Source organism: Medicago sativa, chromosome 7 (genome assembly GCF_051527215.1).
Source record: "Medicago sativa cultivar Bolivia chromosome 7, Bolivia_mono, whole genome shotgun sequence".
Lineage (NCBI taxonomy): Eukaryota > Viridiplantae > Streptophyta > Magnoliopsida > Fabales > Fabaceae > Medicago > Medicago sativa.
In genome coordinates this window covers 83,942,858-83,963,756 of record NC_140755.1, presented here as the reverse complement: position 1 = coordinate 83,963,756, position 20,899 = coordinate 83,942,858, and the positions used below count along the sequence as shown (strand labels likewise).

Here is a 20,899-nt window from a genome sequence, read left to right as displayed (position 1 = left end):
GGGTATAACAAGTACCGAGGAAAACCTCGGCAGTGTAGAACCAAGGAAAACCTCGGCAGTTAACTACCGCCAGTTTCATCTTTTCCTCGGCAGTTAACTGCCGAGTAATCCTGAAGCCAGTATTTGCAGAACCTGTTGAAGGCAGAACCTGTTACATGTGTTTTTACACATTGTAAACACATTGTTTCGATGCCAAACCATAAAGCTAGTCAAATCAAATTACATACATAACTGAAATTGAAAATATAATACGGAAACGAGCAATTGTCATAAAAAAATGTCATCCAAACAAAGTAACAACAAATGTACTGTACTAACAAAACGGCCAAATGTCATGAAAATACACCAAAGTCCTAAAAATAAATCCTAAAAATAGTAGCAGTCCTAATCCTACTGCTGGTCCTGGTCATGCTGGTGCTGCTGGTGTCTCCTCCTCGGTCTCTGGGCTCTCCTCCTGGTAATGATCGGCGCGATCTGCTGCCTAACATCCTGCAAGGCCGCATACAACTGCTGAGGGGTCATGCTCATCACCTCCTGACCCAAAAACTCATCAGCATGGGCAACAGCGCCGCTAACCATGTCATAGGTGTCAGGGGAGCTTCTCCCCTCGTACCGCTCCCACTGCTCTGCAACGATCTGCTCCTCGTTTGGAGGCCTCGGAACATCTCCCGGAAGAAGTGGCAAAATCTGAGGGTGAGACATAAGCGTGTACCATCGTACATAGCCCTCTGCCATACGCCATGGTTGCTCTCCTGCCTGCTCACCCCAATCATCCGCCTTAAGCGTGTGAGTGCGGAAGTCCGTGAAGGCCTGCACAATCTCAGCCGGTGTCAGCGCTGGAACATCCGTCGGAGGTCTAGGTACGGACTGGACGTGTCCGTACTGCCTCAATACCCTCTCCGGCAGGTGACGGTACACCCTACGGTCGCCGCACATGATCCAACCAGAATACCAAAATACCTCCTCGAAAGGCTGGAACTCCCTGTGCCCTTCGTACGGCCTCCAGCATACGTCATCAAACGTAATGCGATCAAGCAATGACCGATACGTGGCCCCCTCTCCATGACCCTTCTGAAGAGTCCACCTCGCCGCAACCGGTAAATTTTCAATGTAGTCCGGGTTTGGATCAACAGTGTAAAACTTAGGGAAGTGCGACAAAAACCATGCCTGCATAAACCATACAAATCACATATAAATAAATTAAAGTTAACTAAAAAAATAAAATTTACAATTAACAAAAAAAATATAACAAAATATAACAAAATAATAATAGTTAACAAAAAAAATTAAAGTTAACGAAAAAATATAACAAAATATAACAAAATAATAATAGTTAACAAAAAAATTAAAGTTAACGAAAAAATATAACAAAATATAACAAAATAATAATAGTTAACAAAAAAAATTAAATTTAAATTTAATTTTTACTTACAGTGAGCAGTGTCACGCTTCCCCCAAGCTGCCTGTCTCCGGGCAAACAAGCCTGAGCTAACTCATCGTACAGGTATGCAAGTGCCATCCCTCCCCATGAATAAGCACGCATCCCCGCGTAGCCGTCCGCCATAGCCGTCAAATAAATCAACTGGATGCGCTTGTTGCTTCTATCCCCAAACAACAGGCATCCAACCAAGTATAGAAGGTAGGACTTCACACAATAAGTCCTAACCCTCTCCAACTCCTCCAGCTCCTCTGGATCCTGTGTATCCGCCAAAAGGTTGGCTCTACCAAGGTGCGTCGTATAAAACTCCCTCAGCTTAGGATAACTAATGTATCCACCATACTCAGTATTGCAGATTTTCTCTGCCTGCGACCTCGACGCACCCAAGTGAGTCATCAGTAGTGCCTCTCCCTCATGTCTCAGCATCTTCTTCCGGTGGCCCAACATCCGCCCTTCAATCGGGACATGCATAAGACATGCGACATCATCCAAAGTCACAGTCATCTCCCCCATAGGCATGTGAAAAGTGCTGGTCTCGGAATGCCACCTCTCGCATAGAGTCATCAGCAAAGCGTGAGGCACAGTGGCGTACCCCAAGAAAACCAAGTCATGTAAGCCACTCTCCCTAAGCGGATCCCAAAACCATCTCTGATTGTCGTTTGGACGTCCGAGACTCAAAATCTTAGGGCCGTGATTAATAGGCTTTACAACACGCTTCTTGCGGCACTGAAAACAATGTAAACATTTAACTAATAAATATTAAACTTGATAAATGCTAAAATAAAAATAAAGAAAACATATAAAGAAAATCACATATAAAGAAAACATATAAAGAAAACATATAAATAAAACAATTTAAAGAAAATCACATATAAATAATATAAATAAAACATATTTAAAGAAAGTCACATATAAATAAAACATATAAATAAAACATATCAATAAAACATATAAATAAAACATATAATCAAAACATATAAATAAAACAATTTAAATCAAGAAAGAAAAAATAAAGAAAATAATTAAACATAAAGAAAGGAATTAAAAAAAACATATATAAAAGTTAACTAAAAGAAAGAACACATAATTGTTTTTACTTACGTCATCCATATAAAAAAACACATATAAAAAACACGTAATTAAACATAAAGAAAGAACATTTAAAAAAAAAAAAAATACTTACGTCATCCTTATTATACCAAAGCGGCAATGCCACATGACTGGCATAAGAGTGAAGCAAAGATATGTCCTGCGGTCCTCCAGGAAAGGGAGCGTCCGTAGGCAACACCTCCGGGGCAGCCGCTGCTGCAATGTCATCCTCGTCTGGCTCCTCTGGCATATGCGGCTGCTCTGGCATATACTGCTCGTCGTACCCACCGTCGGTCACATCATGGTGATCCTGATAATTCAGGTACTCCACCGCCTGGGTCGGGTCAACCACCTGCGACTCTTCAGGCGGTGCCTGAGAAGCCTCAGAAGGCTGAGAACTCCCTGAACCATCCCCCCCCCCCCCCCTCCGACCTCTTCCCCTCTTTGGGATATGTGCGTTTCTCCTCTCCTTCTCCTTCCGGTAGCTTTGTGTCTGAGCACGCCTACCACCTATCATCTTAGATGGATCAATGGGCTCCTGATCGGCCATATCTACACAAATTTTTAATAAATTAACATCATTTTCCATAACATAATCAAACACATTAAACACACTAGTCATAACTTAATCATTAACATTAACAACAATCAACATTCTAAAAACCATTGACATCACATTCTAAAACCACATTCGACTTAAACATAATCTAAACATCATTTCCATCAACTACATTTATCTCTAAGTACATAACTAACTAAAAAATCAATACAATTCTCATTTGGGCATTTTTTCAAACACTTTGTGTGCAAAGTTTCAAACAAACTCAAATTGTGTTAATTTGACATCATTCAAAACCACATTGTACTTAAAACTCATTCAAACAACATTCACAACACCTACATTCAATTATAAAGTACATGCAATCATCTAAATATCAATTCCAACATCAACCCTAACCACATGCAAACTACCAATTTTATTTTAAAAAAAACTACACAAACTAACATTATGATTAAAAATGAGTCAAGATACTTACTTGTGATTAAATGGAGATGATGCACTTGATTTTGCTCAAAAATCGAAATTGGATGGGCACTTGGGGTGGTTTTGGATGTGTTTGAAAGCAATTTTCGAAACTGGAACTGATTCTGTTTCGTTTTGTTTAAGTTCAGAAAACTTCGGCAGTTAACTACCGAGGAATTCCTCGGCAGTTAACTGCAGCCGGATTTTTAATTCCTCGGCAGTTAACTGCCGAGGGGGCAAAAACGTATTTTACATGTGTGTCCCAGCCTTCTCTAATGTGTGAACAGCAATTTTCCTTTTTTAAAGTCTGCAACAATATATCAAGGATCTGAATGGATTGGCTTACTCGAACTTATCTACTTGCATAAGTTTTGTGAGACAGTTTGGGAACACTAATGGAAACAACTTATAATATTGTTCATAAGCTGTTTTCAGCTTATTTTCATAAGTTCTCCAAGATAGCTTATGAAAACAGCTTATAGCTTATACAAAAACCATTTAACTATTTTATCTTTTGCCATGGGAAGAGCTTATACATAAGCGCTTATCATGATAATCACTTGTGCTATAAGATGAAAATAAGCTGTTTAATAACTCATACAAAAAAATAAAAATGCTTTTAATAACTTATACCAGAAAATCAATGATCATATGATTTAAAATATGATGCAACTAACAAGAAAATACGAGCTTTTTTCCTCAAGAACAAAAAGGGATTGGATTTTCCTTTACACTATACATTTAACTAAATGGTTAGCAGGAGTATCAGTCAACAAGTATTGAAAAAAGTCATATGGAAGTGTTCAGCTCGCATCAGTCACATGCTAGCTTTAGCATCATCATATATTTTGTCTACTTAAAGTGTAGAGTAACCTCCATAATTGGATTCAGTAACTAAAGTAAGCATCATATCTACATAATGATATAGACACCCTAATTTCAAGGATCAGAATAAATTCCCCAAGTCCAATCAGCCTACCAAATAGTCCACTGAAATTACCATGGACCGCCATCGCTTGTCCTCCATGAGTAGTTTTGAATATTTCCCAGCACCCCATCTTCTAGAAAACCAATGTACGTTCATAAAAACAAGCTGTTGAGGAAGTGATCATTACCATCCTCTAAGACATCTGCCAGTTTACCGAGTGCTTCAAGTAGAGCTCCTTCTTGCTCCTGGATCAAATTATACATTCATATAACACATTTTGTTAGAATTGCCTAAAGACAAATATGTAAGGTAATTCAATTCATCTCAAAAGGCAGGAATTACTTTAAGAGTCTGTTTCGCTTTCTCAATATCGGCTGGACCAGGCTTCTCTCTACTGAAAAGTATCTTCTCAACCTGCCAAATGTAATAATTAAGGAATCAACAACACATTGTGGAATGAGAACTAAAGAAAGAACACCTGAAAAGTAACATTTATGATTTGTTACCTTATTGTAATAAAATATAAAGAAATGTGGAAATCAATACTAAGAAAATTAAGATGCTTCATTCCCTCTACCATCCAAACCCTGTGATTTAAACATGGAATTAGAAAAGTACCATTCTCTGTTGGCTTCTGTCCTAGATGTGCCCTTATTGGTTTCTACCCCAAATATATCCTATATATGGTATGGCCCCGCCGAGGATAGAGTTTCGATTTTTTTCAAGGTCTTACTTGCAATTAGCTTAAAACTTACACTAAGACTTAGTTTGCGGGAAGTGTTTGAATATGAAAAATATTCTATAGTATCTCGATTGTATCATATATTAACATTAATACAAATAGGAGGAAGATCCTCCAAGAGCAAACATTGAGTGCACCAAATCATGAACCAACATATGGAACAATAAAAAAGAAAACAAGCAAAATAAAAAATTAAATAATGCTAGCAACACATTTTTTTCCTATTAGATGAAATTCATGGGGATCACATCAATTAAGAACTGAGACCCACATGACTTAATGGGACATGTGCACTTAACCCAATAATAAATAGTGCGACAGAAAATGTATTTTTAGCCTTTCGTCAAATAATTTAGTCCATGAATGAATGCAATTCAATATTTTAGGCAGTGAAGGAGTACTGTTCGATAACTAAAAAAAATATATGACAACTATTTTAGTTTTACCGCTTACAAGATTTAGATGCTAAAATACTTCCTTTGAAAATTCAGATCATCTTAACTATCTCTCCTCCACCTTTAGGCCCACAACCATTCACCCATTATATAATCAACTCAACATTCAAAAACATATTCCATGATACTGACAAAGTTATTAAGTACCAAGATAAGTTTAATATGATAGATAATGATCATCAACATTTAAGCATATTAACATCTACAACTACTAGGTGCATTTCCTTGTCATCACTTCATATCTACAAGTTCCATATATTGCTACTAGTTTTATTTAACTGGTAGTTTAATTTCAGTCAAAATGTAACTAGCATAAAACCAATCCAAAATAGATATGAAATAAGAACTTTCTTACATCTTGGATAACCCTATCTGTTGCACGGATCTGAATTAAATCAGATCTGTTGTTTAACATGAGAGACTCGGATGGGGGAAAGTGCTGCTTAGATTGATGATTTTGTTTCGGCACATTCCCTCTTCCAATAGGCAGTAACTGAGCATCATAATTGAACATTTCCTTGGTTTGATCAGCATTCCCACGGACGAACTCCGCAGTTAACAGGTTGTCATTAAATTTTGGCTGGCACGGGCAAAATTCAATTAATAAGCCAGATTCAACTATTACTAATAAAATTGTGTAATTAAAAAAATGATAGATAGAGTTACCAAAAAAATAATGATAGATATAAAATGAAAGCAGGTTGTGAACTGTCCCATAACTGCGGTCTATCTGTAGATGGAAGAAAAGGTTGGTACAGATCTTAAGAATGTCCATCTAAGGAAAAACAATGTTATCCTAATAAGATAAACAGCTCAAGTGTTTCCTTTTAAACAGTCTCCATTCACATGTGTTTGGAAAAAACAATCATGTGATAACCGATAACCTAATCATAGTGTTGCCTCTTTTAAACGTACTTTGTTTAATAAACAAGGGCTGGTAGAATTATCCTCAAAGTTCCATAAAGAAACAGCAGCAGAATGAGTGACACAGGTTCTGAGCAACCACCACACTTGACACATTAGACATATATCAGTGGAACAAGCCTTATGCATCTTACGAACCTACAATATTATTATTATACTATTAATTCTATTAAGTACCATAGATCAAATAGAAGAGTTGACTTCTGAGGGAGCTTCTGATTTCCGAAGTGATTAATCAAGAAGAAAAATAACCAAACTCAATTCAAAGAATGTGTAAGGAATTTTATAAAACGGCGAGTTTTGCAACAAACAAAAAAAAAGCCCTGAAAAAAAAAAGGACCAAATCCTTTTATTCATGTTACAAGATAAATGAATAGAATCAAACTTATCATGTATGTAAGAATTGGCTGGTCTTAGAAAAGCAAAAGAACTTTGGATATTCTTAGACAAAATTATTTTCCATGAGGCATATTACCCAAAGACTGTTTATGTTAAAATTCAAACTATTAATTTTTCCTCCAATGCGGTTTTGAATATCCAGAACACATCTAAGACCTAAACCAAACAAGCTCTGCAGCAAGAGTGCAAGATAAACAATTTTCACAGTTGTATTGAACCGATTTTACTTACAGGCAATGAAGCAGGAATATGAATAGAACTATGAGAAGCTTTACTGCGTGATAAGTTATTCTGAGGATAAAATGCAGCCGAGGATGGGGCTTTCAGTCTTATAACTGAATTTCCAATTGAAGCAGAAGGACATCCAGTAGTATTAGCTTTAATATAATCCTGAGCATGTGAATGAGTTTGCAAGCTTACAGTAGAATTTCCAATTGAAGCAGAAGGACACACAGAAGTATTAGCTTTGATATAATCATAAGCATGAGTATTAGCTTTAATATAATCCTGAGCATGCGAATGAGTTTGCAATTTTACAGTAGAATTTCCAAGTGAAGCAGAAGGACACCCATAAGTATTAGCTTTGATATAATCATGAGCTTGAGTATTAGCTTTAATATATTCCTGAGCATGCGAATGAGTTTGCAATCTTACAGTAGAATTTCCAATTGAAGCAGAAGGATGCCCAGAAGTATTAGCTTTGATATAATCATGAGCTTGAGTATTAGCTTTAATATAATCCTGAGCATGCGAATGAGTTTGCAATTTTACAGTAGAATTTCCAAGTGAAGCAGAAGGACACCCAGAAGTATTTGCTTTGATATAATCATGAGCTTGAGAATGATATGCCATTTTCCTTTGCTCCCTGCAACATAAAATGTTAAAAAAGAAGTGAAGCTTCTGCATTTCACAATACAATATCATAATAATCCAAACAACTGTGCATAATAATAGCACAAAACATTTGCAAACACCTTATCCATTTAATTGAGTCATCTGAGTTTATTTTAGCCAGAATTTCTCCATGTTCAGAATCTGCGATATTTAGTTCCTTTCGTAGTTCAGTCAAGAGCTCCTCTTTTCCCTACAGCCACAAACAAATTTTCAGCATATACCTTGCATAAAAGGATGAAGGATTTGCAAGAGCATATTTAATGAGACAAACTCAGTCAGAGATGACAAATTTAGAATAAATATTTACCCAAGTAAGAAGTTCTGATTGAGCAATAAAAGCCTTCAACATGGAACTGTAAGCCTGAATTTCCATTGAGTGAATATGATGCTCCCAGTTCATCCCATCCCTTGTCCCATTAGGATCTGTAATCAATGAACTCAAGAGGTCAGTCATCAATCTGCATTTATATCATCTGTAAGATCTATTGATATTACTTCACATGATGCATCAAACCTTTATTTGCATTGAGAAAATCTAAAGAAACAACAATAATTACTCAAAGAAAAGAGGCAAAAGTTATTAGAAAATGGAAAGGTCATAATTTCTTATTTTTCCAGGTGACCAACCAAACTGTAGAAGTGTTTACTGACAAAACATGTGCAGCAGCAGCTAAGAACCATGTACATAAAAAAACACAATTAATGACATAAAATTGGTGGCATTTAAGATAACTGCTATTGAATCCCGAGTATAATGAGACAACTTAACAGCATATATCAATCAATTGTACTGCAAACCACATAGTAACAAAACTTGGTGTATTACAAAACTCGCTTGTATTCAAAGTGAGAACTAAGCATTGACTACAAGCTCATTTGTATTCGATAAGTGTAAGTATCCATACCAGATATGTACAGGGCATGCGTATGTTCACCATTTAAAAGTATGCATCATAGAAATTTACTTTTGATTAAAGTCCACAAGTATCCTTCTACTGAAAGCAATCATGTTTAAGATCGATAGAACAAGCAGAATAAGACTTCTTCCCCAAGTAATTTACTTTTAACAATGAATCAAATCAGAAGTATTCACCTCCAAGAAATGCACATTTTCAAAAGTATTTTACCTCTAGCTAATAAGTATTGTGCACATTCTATCAAAGATGTGGAACTAGGGCCTTTTTGGATTGACTCATTTGAGCTTATCCACTGACATAAGTTTTGTGAGACTGTTTGGGAGAACTTTTGAAAACAACTTATGGCATGTTTATAAGCTGTTTTCAGCTTATTTTTATAAATTCTCCAATATAGCTTATGAAAACAGCTTATAGCTTATACAAATATAATTTAACTTTATTTTATCTTTTGCTATAGAAGTAGCTTATACATAAGCCCTTATCATAATAAGTACTTGTGTTATAAGCTGCAAATAAATTGTCGATCCAAACAAGGCCCTAGTATACTTCAACAAGGTAAACCTCATTATGGATCTCATACATCATAGATAACACAAAAATATCATGAAGAATCAATGTCAATGACCCAGTGGGGCATAACAAAAAAACAACAACTATGATCATGTTATAAAATGTCTAATGGGTCCCATTTTTTCAATAAATAACAACACCAACCATAAATTAAACTATAAAATTTTAAAAAATGAAAATATGTCTCCCCTTTGTAGCATCGACACTTCTATTCGAAGGTGTGTTGTGTCCGACACTGAAACACATGATTTCATTCAAATTTGTCATTTTCTTAAATAATTACTGGTGTCGATGTTTCATACCTTTTTCCTCTTTTCATTCCCAAAAACAAAACCATGGGAATAATAAAAAAAATTGAAAAGGTTGACGAAAAGGGTCAAAATGAAACATGTCACTAAAAAACCTAGGCAGCACACAAGTACTGTCGACCATTGTTATTAACTGTTAAAATATTAAATATCATGCACAAGATCAAATTTTTAGTTGAAAACAAAACTGTATATTTGTTTAATCACACTTCAGTTCCATAAAATAAAGAAAAAAAGTAGAACAAGTGGGAAATGTGACAATGCAAATTGCTGCTATAAAAAGAAAAGGTCTTTTGGGTTGTGATTTTTGCATTTCAGTTTTTTGGGGTCTAAAGAAAGAGAAAGTAACAGATGAAGTTAACGTTAAAAAGAGAGTGAGAAAGAGAAAGTTTACCGGTGATGCGGTGGTTGGTGGCGTGAGAGTGAGTATAGTTCATGATGATGAGTAAACCACCCTTTCCTGCTCTGCTCAAAAAATGGTAGTATGGGGAGAGTTTTTAGCAATGTTTTGTGCCACTTTTTTATTTACAAGCAAAATGTTTTCGTTTTTATTTATTTATTTTTTGCTTTTTTTTCCTTCATTTTTGTGTTACTACTACTTTATGTGAGAAAAACAAACAAATATATAATCAGTTTTTTTTTTACACCAAAAGATATAATTAGTTAGTTAAGTTAGACTAATTAGTTGTTCTTATTAAGGAAACTAGGGTAGGAACGTTTAGGAAGAAATAAGTTATGTTGTAAAATATTTGATGGAGATTATATAATTAGAATTATTTGTATTTATATTTGATGGAAACTAACATTAACAAATAATATTGTATCTATTTGTAAAAAAAATATATATATATTGTATCGAAACAATATTTGTGATTTATTCTTTTATTCAATTGGTGTGAACAATGCATATTATATGTACTAAGATGGAGAGCGCTAAAGGTTAGACTTCGAGTATCCTATCTTTCACTTATTTATTTTAAATGTGAATTTCTAAACATTGGATTACTTAATATATAAAATCTCGTACGATAACAAAAGCATTGGAAAAAAAAACTTTATCCTTACTAAAATATACTAAACATTGTCGAATGTTTTACTACAAACTACAATTTTTGTAACACCCCGTTTTCCTAAAGCAAAAATTTTCATAAATAAAATCAGAGTTTTTAATCACAAAACGGAATGTCACATTTCTTAAAAGTCATAAATGGAATAAATTAATATTTATCCTTCAAAATTCAATCAACAATTAATTAATATTTTGCAGCGGAATTATTCATCATCTAAAATAGTCTTTGGCATGCAGGTCTCATCATAAAAGTCTCATAAATCTTAGTTCAAAAATAATTCTTAAACTTCAAAAGCAATACGTAAAGGAACAGAAAATAGTATTAAAATTCCCATCCCGTTACGTATCAGAGCACCTAAGGACACAGTGAGAGATAGTCACCCACGACCGCAGCTAATCTTGATTACCTGCAAGTTATGTAACACCCCGTTCTCCCAACAACGTAATATTAATAAATAAAATCAGAGTAATCACACAACGGAGTGTCACACTACTTTTCTAAAATTCATAAATAGAAAATATCTATTTATTTAAATACCAACATTTAGAATATCTTAATAAACTGCAGCGGAATAATTCTTTAAAATATAAATTCAACCAAATTCAACATCAATAAAAGTCTTGGCATAAGGCCACAACATAATTCAACTTTATTCTAATAGCAAGTCTTTTCCAAAATATGTGATACATAAAAGAAATGAGAAGACACTCGCGACGATCCCCATCCTAATATGTATCAGAGCCCTAGACACTTGAGCCAATCAACCTACAAGCCATCATTACCTGCACATTACCCACGGTCGAGCCAACATATACGTAGAAGGGGTGAGAAACTTATCCAATAATAATAATATATAATTCATCGAATTAATGAAAACAACAACATATCACAACATGCATCATTAATAATGTATATAAATAAATACATAAGCAACAACATAATTATTTTCAGCAACGAGGTTCAGCAACAACAACAACAACAACGTTATCCACAACGACACCGACAACTCGATAATTCGACAACGACAACAACTCGACAATGCTACAACGACAACAACTCGACAATGCTACAACGACAACAACAACCTAACAAATGCTACGACAACAACAACTAATGCATCATGCAGGTGGTACCAATCTACGCGCGTTGAATGCTAAGCATTCCAGGGCATAAGCCCCCAACACAATGGATGGTTAAAGCATCCCAGGGCATAAGCCCCCAACAAGTGAATGATAAACATTCCAGGGCCAACGGGTGAATGATGAACATTCCAGGGCATAAGCCCCCAACAGATGTGAGTATGCAAATGGACTCAACTTGTGTATATCAACATACAACTTCAACAACGACTACAACAACAACATATGTGCCTAAAACAATTATGACACACTCCCCAACTTCGACATCGGATGATACAACGACATCAACAACGGAAATCAACAACATAGCATATATATAAATCAATTACATTCATCTCAAAGTCTAAAACATCCCCCAAAAGCAATTAAGTTTTGATCAATAGAACATAAGCCAAATATCCATAAAACACCTCAACTAAATCCCTAACGCTTAAGTTTGAAGTTGGGAAACCAACCATAAGTTTTTGGACTAACTTGGGATTAGTTATTCTAAGCTTTCTTAAAATTTTCTGAAGACCCACCTGGACTATTTTATCATAAATCAAAATCTACATATCTTTTCCACTCCAAACCAGGGCCATTTTAAAGCTAACTTAATTATCTACAACTTTCATGTTTACACCGAAAGCTAATTCAAAACAGAAACGGGTGAAAAAGACGCAAGAACGCGAAACAGAAAATGCTGTCACTGGACAATTTCGCTAATAGCGAAAAGTGAGCTAATAGCGAAAATGTTCCAGAGAGTTTCGCTAATAGCGAATTTCTGGCGAGTTTTTCATCTACTGTTACGATTTTAACACCATTTTCACCCCAAAAACCCAATTTCTGATCCCCTAATCACCCAAAATGAATTAGAACAATGTTTACAGGTTCTATATACAACATAGCAACCAAAACAACATAGGAACATGCATCAAACAACACAATTCATCATATTTTCCTCAATTAACATAAAACTTCTAACCCTAAAACCAAGAACAACAATTCATCAAATTTCAGAATTATATACCATGATTATTGAAAGGAATCCCACCCTTACCTTATCTCAGCAAATTCTACAGCAAAAATTGGTTGGATCCTCTCTTCCTAGCTCTTCTCCTAGCTTTCTCTTCCTTCTCTCCAAAACCAGTTTTTCTAGAGTTTTCACGTGAAAATATTTTTTTTTCTGACTTTCTGTTTTTACTGTAAACTAAAACCTCTCTTTTCTCTTAGCTCCCTTAATTTCTATTAATTCCTCATTATTCCCCTTAAACCAAAATAAACACTATTTCTATATTATTTCTATTTCTCTTACTATCTTATCATATAATAAAACAATATTCATTCAAATAAAACACAACTCCATACATCATATAATAAAATAGCATCACAACATATATCACATAAAAATCATATAAAATATATATTTCACATAAAATCATATATATAACAAATAAAGTCATATAAAAATATTCACACATCTACTAAAAATAATAGAATTAAAATGGGGCGTTACAACTCTCCCCAACTTAGAGAATTTCGTCCTCGAAATATTACCTCAAGCAAACAACTCAGGATATGACTCCTGCATCTTACTCTCCAACTCCCAAGTAAGACTTTCACCAGTTGCTCCTCCCCAAGCAACCCTCACTAGAGGTATCTCTTTGCCTCTCAACGTCTTCACCTTGCGATCATCAATCCTCAAAGGTAAAGTCTCCACCGTAAGGTTGTCTATAACTTGCACATCATCTCTAGGAATAACATGTGAAGGATCCTCTACATACTTCCGAAGTTGCGACACATGAAACACATCATGCAAGTTCGAAAGATGTGGTGGCAAACTAACTCTATAAGCCACCGTGCCAATTCTCTCAGATATCTGATAAGGACCAATAAATTTTGGAGTCAACTTCTTGGACTTCAATGCACGACCCACACCGGTCATAGGAGTGACTCTCAAGAACACATGGTCACCCTCTTGAAACTCAAGGTCTTTCCTACGCTTGTCATGATAACTCTTCTGTCGACTCTGCGACGCTTTCATATGCTCTCTTATCATCTTGACCTTCTCCGTAGTCTGCTGAACTATTTCAGGTCCCAACACAACACTTTCACCCGACTCAAACCAACATAAAGGAGTTCTACACCTTCGACCATATAAAGCTTCGAAAGGTGTCATACCAATACTCGAATGGTAACTATTGTTGTACGTGAACTCTATCAATGGTAGGTGACTGTCCCAAGCTCCACCTTGCTCAAGTACACACACCCTCAACAAATCTTCTAATGATAGAATCGTCCTTTCCGACTGACCATCTGTTTACGGATGATAAGCTGAACTCAACTTCAGCTGAGAGCCCAAAGCTTCTTGCAAGCTCTTCCAAAATCTCGAAGCAAACCTCGGATCTCTATCCGACACAATACTCGACGGGACACCATGCAACTTCACAATATTATGAATATAAATCTCCGCCAACTGAGCTACCGAATAAGTGATATTAATTGGAATAAAGTGTGCCGACTTCGTCAATCTATCGACAACGACCCAAATGGCATCATGCCCTCTTTGAGTGGTTGGCAAACTCGTCACAAAATCCATGGAGATGCTATCCCATTTCCATTCCGACACATCTAATGGTGTCAACAAACCAGCAGGCTTCTGATATTCAACTTTCAATTTCTGACAAGTCAAACACGCATAAATAAATTGTGCGACATCACGCTTCAACCCAGTCCACCAAAACAGTTTCTTCAAGTCATGATACATCTTTGTAGCTCCGGATGGATACTCAAGCTACTTCTGTGACTTTCTTCTAAAATCAACTTTTTCAACTCATTATTATCAGGAATACAAATCCTCCCTCGGAATCTCAACACTCCTTGATCATCAACCTGAAAATCATCATCTGCATTCTGATTACTAGCAACCATCAAGTCTACAAATTTCACATCAACCTCCTGGGCTTCTTTGATACTCTTCAAGAAATCATTATTAATTTTCAACATGCCCAACTGCACACTCTGAGGTGCCAATTCACAAACAAGACTTAAGTCTCTAAATTGTTCCAGCAATTCAAATTTTTTCACCATCATAGCCGACATGTGCAACGTTTTCCTACTCAAGGCATCTGCAACCACATTAGTTTTACCCGGATGATAATTCAAACCAAAATCATAATCTTTCAACAACTCTAGCCACCTTCTCTGCCTCATATTCAACTCCTTTTGATCAAATAAATATTTCAAACTTTTATGATCACTAAACACTTCAAATCTGGAACCATATAAATAATGTCTCCAAATTTTTAACATAAAAACCACAGCAGCCAACTCCAAATCATGTGTAGGATAATTCTTCTCATGAATTCTCAACTGTCTAGAAGCATAAGCCACTACCTTACCATCTTGCATCAGCACACCACCCAAGCCCAACTTGGACGCATCACAATAAACAACAAAAGGTTTATCTGGCTCTGGCAGAATCAAAATTGGAGCCGTCGTCAATCTTCGCTTCAACTCATTGAAATTACTCTCACAGTGAGCATCCCACACAAAAGCTTTACCTTTACAGGTCAATTGAGTCAATGGAAGTGCCAACCTCGAAAATCCTTCGATAAATCTACGGTAATAACCAGCCAAACCAAGAAAACTTCTAATCTCTGTAATTGACTTAGGAGTCTCCCATTGTGATACCGCTTCAACCTTCGACGGGTCGACTGCAATACCACTACCAGAAATAATATGGCCAAGGGAACTTACTTCACTTAACCAGAACTCACACTTTGACAACTTTGCATACAACTTCTTTTCTTTCAGCACCTGCAAAACAATCCTCAAATGCTCTGCATGCTCCTCTTCAGTCTTAGAATAAATCAAGATATCATCAATAAACACAACAACAAACTTATCCAGAAAAGCATGAAAAATCCTGTTCATATATTCCATAAATACTCCAGGCGCATTAGTAACACCGAAAGGCATCACTTTATATTCATAGTGTCCATATCGCGTCGTAAACGCCGTCTTCAGCATATCTTCATCCTTCACCTTAACCTGATGGTAACCTGGCCTTAAGTCAATCTTGCCAAACACGCGAGCACCCACTAATTAATCCATCAAGTCGTCAATTCTCGGAAGTGGATACCTATTCTTTATTGTCACTTTATTCAACTGACGATAATCTATACATAATCTCATGCTACCATCCTTCTTCTTTACCAACAACACCGGCGCTCCCCAAGGTGAAACACTCGGTCTTACAAACTTCTTATCAAGCAAGTCTTCTAACTGCTTCTTCAACTCTGCCAACTCTGAAGCTGACATACGTAAGGAGCCATCGACACAGGCTTCGTACCCGAAACAAGGTCAATTGAAAATTCGACCTCTCTTTCTGGTGGCACAACCGGAATCTCATCAGGAAAAACTTCAGGAAATTCATTCTCAACGGGCCATCTATCAATTACCGACTGATTTTCCACATACAAATATGCCATTAAAGAAAACATCAAGTCTCCATCATGTTCTAACTGCTTCAGCCGCTTGGTAGATAAAAATTATGCTCCACTCTCTTCTTCAGCAGAAGAAAAGTACACCGTCTTTCTAAAACAATTAATATGAACATGGTTGTTCTCCAACCAGTTCATACGAAGGGTTACACAACAACAACAAACAGGACAATACAAAATTGTCACACAACACTACTAGGCTCGACACGACTCTACTAATTGGCCGGACGGACCGACTTGCTCTGATACCAATTGTAACACCCCGTTCTCCCAACAAATTAATATTAATAAATAAAATCAGAGTAATCACACAACGGAGTGTCACACTACTTTTCAAAATTTCATAATAGAAAATTGTCTATTTATTTAAAAACCGACATTTAAATTATCTTACAAACTGCAGCGGAATAATTCTTTAAAATATAAATTCAACCAAATTCAACATCAATAAAAGTCTTGGCATAAGGCCACAACATAATTCAACTTTATTCTAATAGCAAGTCTTTTCCAAAATATGTGATACATAAAAGAAATGAGAAGACACTCGCGACGATCCCCATCCTAATATGTATCAGAGCCCTAGACACTTGAGCCAATCAACCTACAAGCCATCATTACCTGCACATTACCCACGGTCGAGCCAACATATACGCAGAAGGGGTGAGAAACTTATCCAATAATAATAATATATAATTCATCGAATTAATGAAAACAACAACATATCACAACATGCATCATTAATAATGTATATAAATAAATACATAAGCAACAACATAATTATTTTCAGCAACGAGGTTCAGCAACAACAACAACAACAACGTTATCCACAACGACACCGACAACTCGATAATTCGACAACGACAACAGCTCGACAATGCTACAACGACAACAGCTCGACAATGCTACAACGACAACAACAACCTAACAAATGCTACGACAACAACAACTAATGCATCATGCAGGTGGTACCAATCTACGCGCGTTGAATGCTAAGCATTCCAGGGCCTAAGCCCCCAACACAATGGATGGTTAAAGCATCCCAGGGCATAAGCCCCCAACAAGTGAATGATAAACATTCCAGGGCATGAGCCCCCAACGGGTGAATGATGAACATTCCAGGGCATAAGCCCCCAACAGATGTGAGTATGCAAATGGACTCAACTTGTGTATATCAACATACAACTTCAACAACGACTACAACAACAACATATGTGCCTAAAACAATTATGACACACTCCCCAACTTCGACATCGGATGATACAACGACATCAACAACGGAAATCAACAACATAGCATATATATAAATCAATTACATTTATCTCAAAGTCTAAAACATCCCCCAAAAGCAATTAAGTTTTGATCAATAGAACATAAGCCAAATATCCATAAAACACCTCAACTAAATCCCTAACACTTAAGTTTGAAGTTGGGAAACCAACCATAAGTTTTTGGACTAACTTGGGATTAGTTATTCTAAGCTTTCTTAAAATTTTCTGAAGACCCACCTGGACTATTTTTATCATAAATCAAAATCTACAAATCTTTTCCACTCCAAACCAGGGCCATTTTAAAGCTAACTTAATTATCTACAACTTTCATGTTTACACTGAAAGCTAATTCAAAACAGAAACGGGTGAAAAAGACGCAAGAACGCGAAACAGAAAATGCTGTCACTGGACAATTTCGCTAATAGCGAAAACTGAGCTAATAGCGAAAATGTTCCAGAGAGTTTCGCTAATAGCGAATTTCTGGCGAGTTTTTCATCTACTGTTACGATTTTAACACCATTTTCACCCCAAAAACCCAATTTCTGATCCCCTAATCACCCAAAATGAATTAGAACAATGTTTACAGGTTCTATATACAACATAGCAACCAAAACAACATAGGAACATGCATCAAACAACACAATTCATCATATTTTCCTCAATTAACATAAAACTTCTAACCCTAAAACCAAGAACAACAATTCATCAAATTTCAGAATTATATACCATGATTATTGAAAGGAATCCCACCCTTACCTTATCTCAGCAAATTCTACAGCAAAAATTGGTTGGATCCTCTCTTCCTAGCTCTTCTCCTAGCTTTCTCTTCCTTCTCTCCAAAACCAGTTTTTCTAGAGTTTTCACGTGAAAATATTTTTTTTTCTGACTTTCTGTTTTTACTGTAAACTAAAACCTCTCTTTTCTCTTAGCTCCCTTAATTTCTATTAATTCCTCATTATTCCCCTTAAACCAAAATAAACACTATTTCTATATTATTTCTATTTCTCTTACTATCTTATCATATAATAAAACAATATTCATTCAAATAAAACACAACTCCATACATCATATAATAAAATAGCATCACAACATATATCACATAAAAATCATATAAAATATATATTTCACATAAAATCATTTATAACAAATAAAGTCATATAAAAATATTCACACATCTACTAAAAATAATAGAATTAAAATGGGGCGTTACAACTCTCCCCAACTTAGAGAATTTCGTCCTCGAAATATTACCTCAAGCAAACAACTCAGGATATGACTCCTGCATCTTACTCTCCAACTCCCAAGTAAGACTTTCACCAGTTGCTCCTCCCCAAGCAACCCTCACTAGAGGTATCTCTTTGCCTCTCAACGTCTTCACCTTGCGATCATCAATCCTCAAAGGTAAAGTCTCCACCGTAAGGTTGTCTATAACTTGCACATCATCTCTAGGAATAACATGTGAAGGATCCTCTACATACTTCCGAAGTTGCGACACATGAAACACATCATGCAAGTTCGAAAGATGTGGTGGCAAACCAACTCTATAAGCCACCGTGCCAATTCTCTCAGATATCTGATAAGGACCAATAAATTTTGGAGTCAACTTCTTGGACTTCAATGCACGACCCACACCGGTCATAGGAGTGACCCTCTTGAGCATAAAGCTGTCGGGCCTAAAGCCCCCAACGTATTTGAGCATAAAGCTGCCGGGCCTAAAGCCCCCAACGTATTTGAGCATAAAGCTGCCGGGCCTAAAGCCCCCAACATAGTTTGAGCATAAAGTTGCCGGGCCTAAAGCCCACATCTTTAATGAGTATGCAATGGACTCAATCTTCCTACAACTTAGACAACAACGTGAACATCTTATACAATTCCATAATCATGGACAACTTCTTAATTCTTGCAACTTAGATCGACTCAACATCTTACGTCTTAGAACTTCATGAACATCTTATAACTCCTTGACTTCTTAACAACTCGACAACATAACATCTTGAACTTCTTATTCATAACGACTTGACGACTTAACAACTTCATAACTTAACACATATAGTGCATAAATAACAAGATCACATCTTTATATAACCCATCTTTAAATCACACATCTTCAAATAACACATTTTTATATAACACATCGTCAAATATTTTATCTTCTAAAACATCATATTTTCAAACACGTTTAAATAATAATCTAAAAGAAATTCAATATTCCTATCATACCTATAAAAATCACTATGAAATTATGATATCATTATTTTAATTAATACAATTGCAATCCTTCACATGATAACCTGTAGTCCATTATCATATGCACACTTAATATGAAGTCGCAACAATCTCTAAGAAAATTAAATATGAGGTAGCAACAAGTCAAAACCATATTAATTTATTTAGAAGCTTGACTATCAACGCTAATGAATATTATTTGCAACTAGCATGCTCATCCTATTAGTATATGTTGCTGTTCATAACTAGCATGTATATAGATAGATGGAATCTCTAAAAGAAAAGGTCAGCCACGGCAACTACAACTTCTCAATTTAAATTGAATAGAACGACATCAAGGGGGCATTAGATATGAACAATATCGGCGATATAAATATATGGACATCACAGTAGTAGTTCTCAATTGTAATAGTTATGGCAGCAACATACAGTAAGGTAATTCAAATTGAAACGTCCTGAACAAATCATGCATAGTACGACAACGATAATTTAATCATGAATTCAACATATTAAAATCATTAATCTAAAAATAATCAAATACTCAAATTCACAACAACAATTTAGAGCACGAATTTAACACCAATTCATTCAAATATCATGGAAAACAATGAAAAACAAAACCCTTCCCTATGCATATGTTCATACGACCTTTATGGTGAATAGAGACTCCCCCATACAAACTCATCCTAAAGCATGTTAGATGCAATCTAATGATCTACAGACTTAATATTAGTGAAAGATAGTCTCACCCTTACCTTAGATTGTTTTTCTGAAATCAAAAGCAGCGTTCTTCGTTCCTAGGTTCTCTCTCTCTCTCTCTCTCTTTCTGAGTTCTCCTCTCTCTCCTCTTTCTCCAAAAAGCGGTCTAAAATAAAAACTCTTTCTAACCTAAGCTTCCTTATTTATAATACTAATCACTCTTCCTAAATCTATTTAGGCCAACTAACTTATTCTTCTTTCTATTCTAACCTCCAATTTTACTTACACTAATAATTCTCATATTCTAATAAACAATATAATAATG

At 35.7% G+C, this 20,899-nt stretch overlaps 1 protein-coding gene and 2 long non-coding RNA genes across 14 annotated transcripts; all 3 read right to left on the bottom strand.

Moving 5' to 3' along the window:
- Nucleotides 1-4,267: 4,267 nt before the first annotated feature.
- Nucleotides 4,268-10,216, bottom strand: LOC146909423 (uncharacterized). 12 transcript variants are annotated; one of them, XR_015018772.1, is made up of 9 exons: nucleotides 10,083-10,216; nucleotides 8,201-8,316; nucleotides 7,974-8,083; nucleotides 7,231-7,864; nucleotides 6,592-6,738; nucleotides 6,343-6,406; nucleotides 6,032-6,256; nucleotides 4,822-4,893; nucleotides 4,268-4,724 (listed from the first exon to the last, which is right to left on the bottom strand). XR_015018772.1 is itself a non-coding variant. In XM_085725919.1 (8 exons), exons 1-8 carry the CDS (start codon nucleotides 10,123-10,125, stop codon nucleotides 4,632-4,634), a joined length of 1,440 nt encoding a protein of 479 aa, XP_085582045.1. In that variant the 5' UTR covers nucleotides 10,126-10,215; the 3' UTR covers nucleotides 4,268-4,631. The 12 variants fall into 12 exon arrangements, 10 of the variants coding, with proteins under 10 accessions (XP_085582045.1, XP_085582046.1, XP_085582048.1 ...); XR_015018773.1 differs by lacking the exon at nucleotides 10,083-10,216 and adding an exon at nucleotides 8,799-9,379; XM_085725919.1 differs by lacking the exon at nucleotides 6,343-6,406 and having other exon boundaries at nucleotides 10,083-10,215.
- A 1,066-nt stretch (nucleotides 10,217-11,282) lies between these two features.
- Nucleotides 11,283-13,062, bottom strand: LOC146909422 (uncharacterized). Its single transcript, XR_015018757.1, has 2 exons — nucleotides 12,937-13,062; nucleotides 11,283-11,540 (listed from the first exon to the last, which is right to left on the bottom strand). It is a non-coding gene; the product is annotated as an uncharacterized LOC146909422 (long non-coding RNA).
- A 3,658-nt stretch (nucleotides 13,063-16,720) lies between these two features.
- LOC146909421 (uncharacterized) lies at nucleotides 16,721-18,531 on the bottom strand. Its single transcript, XR_015018756.1, has 2 exons — nucleotides 18,406-18,531; nucleotides 16,721-16,999 (listed from the first exon to the last, which is right to left on the bottom strand). It is a non-coding gene; the product is annotated as an uncharacterized LOC146909421 (long non-coding RNA).
- Between the last annotated feature and the right edge of the window lie 2,368 nt (nucleotides 18,532-20,899).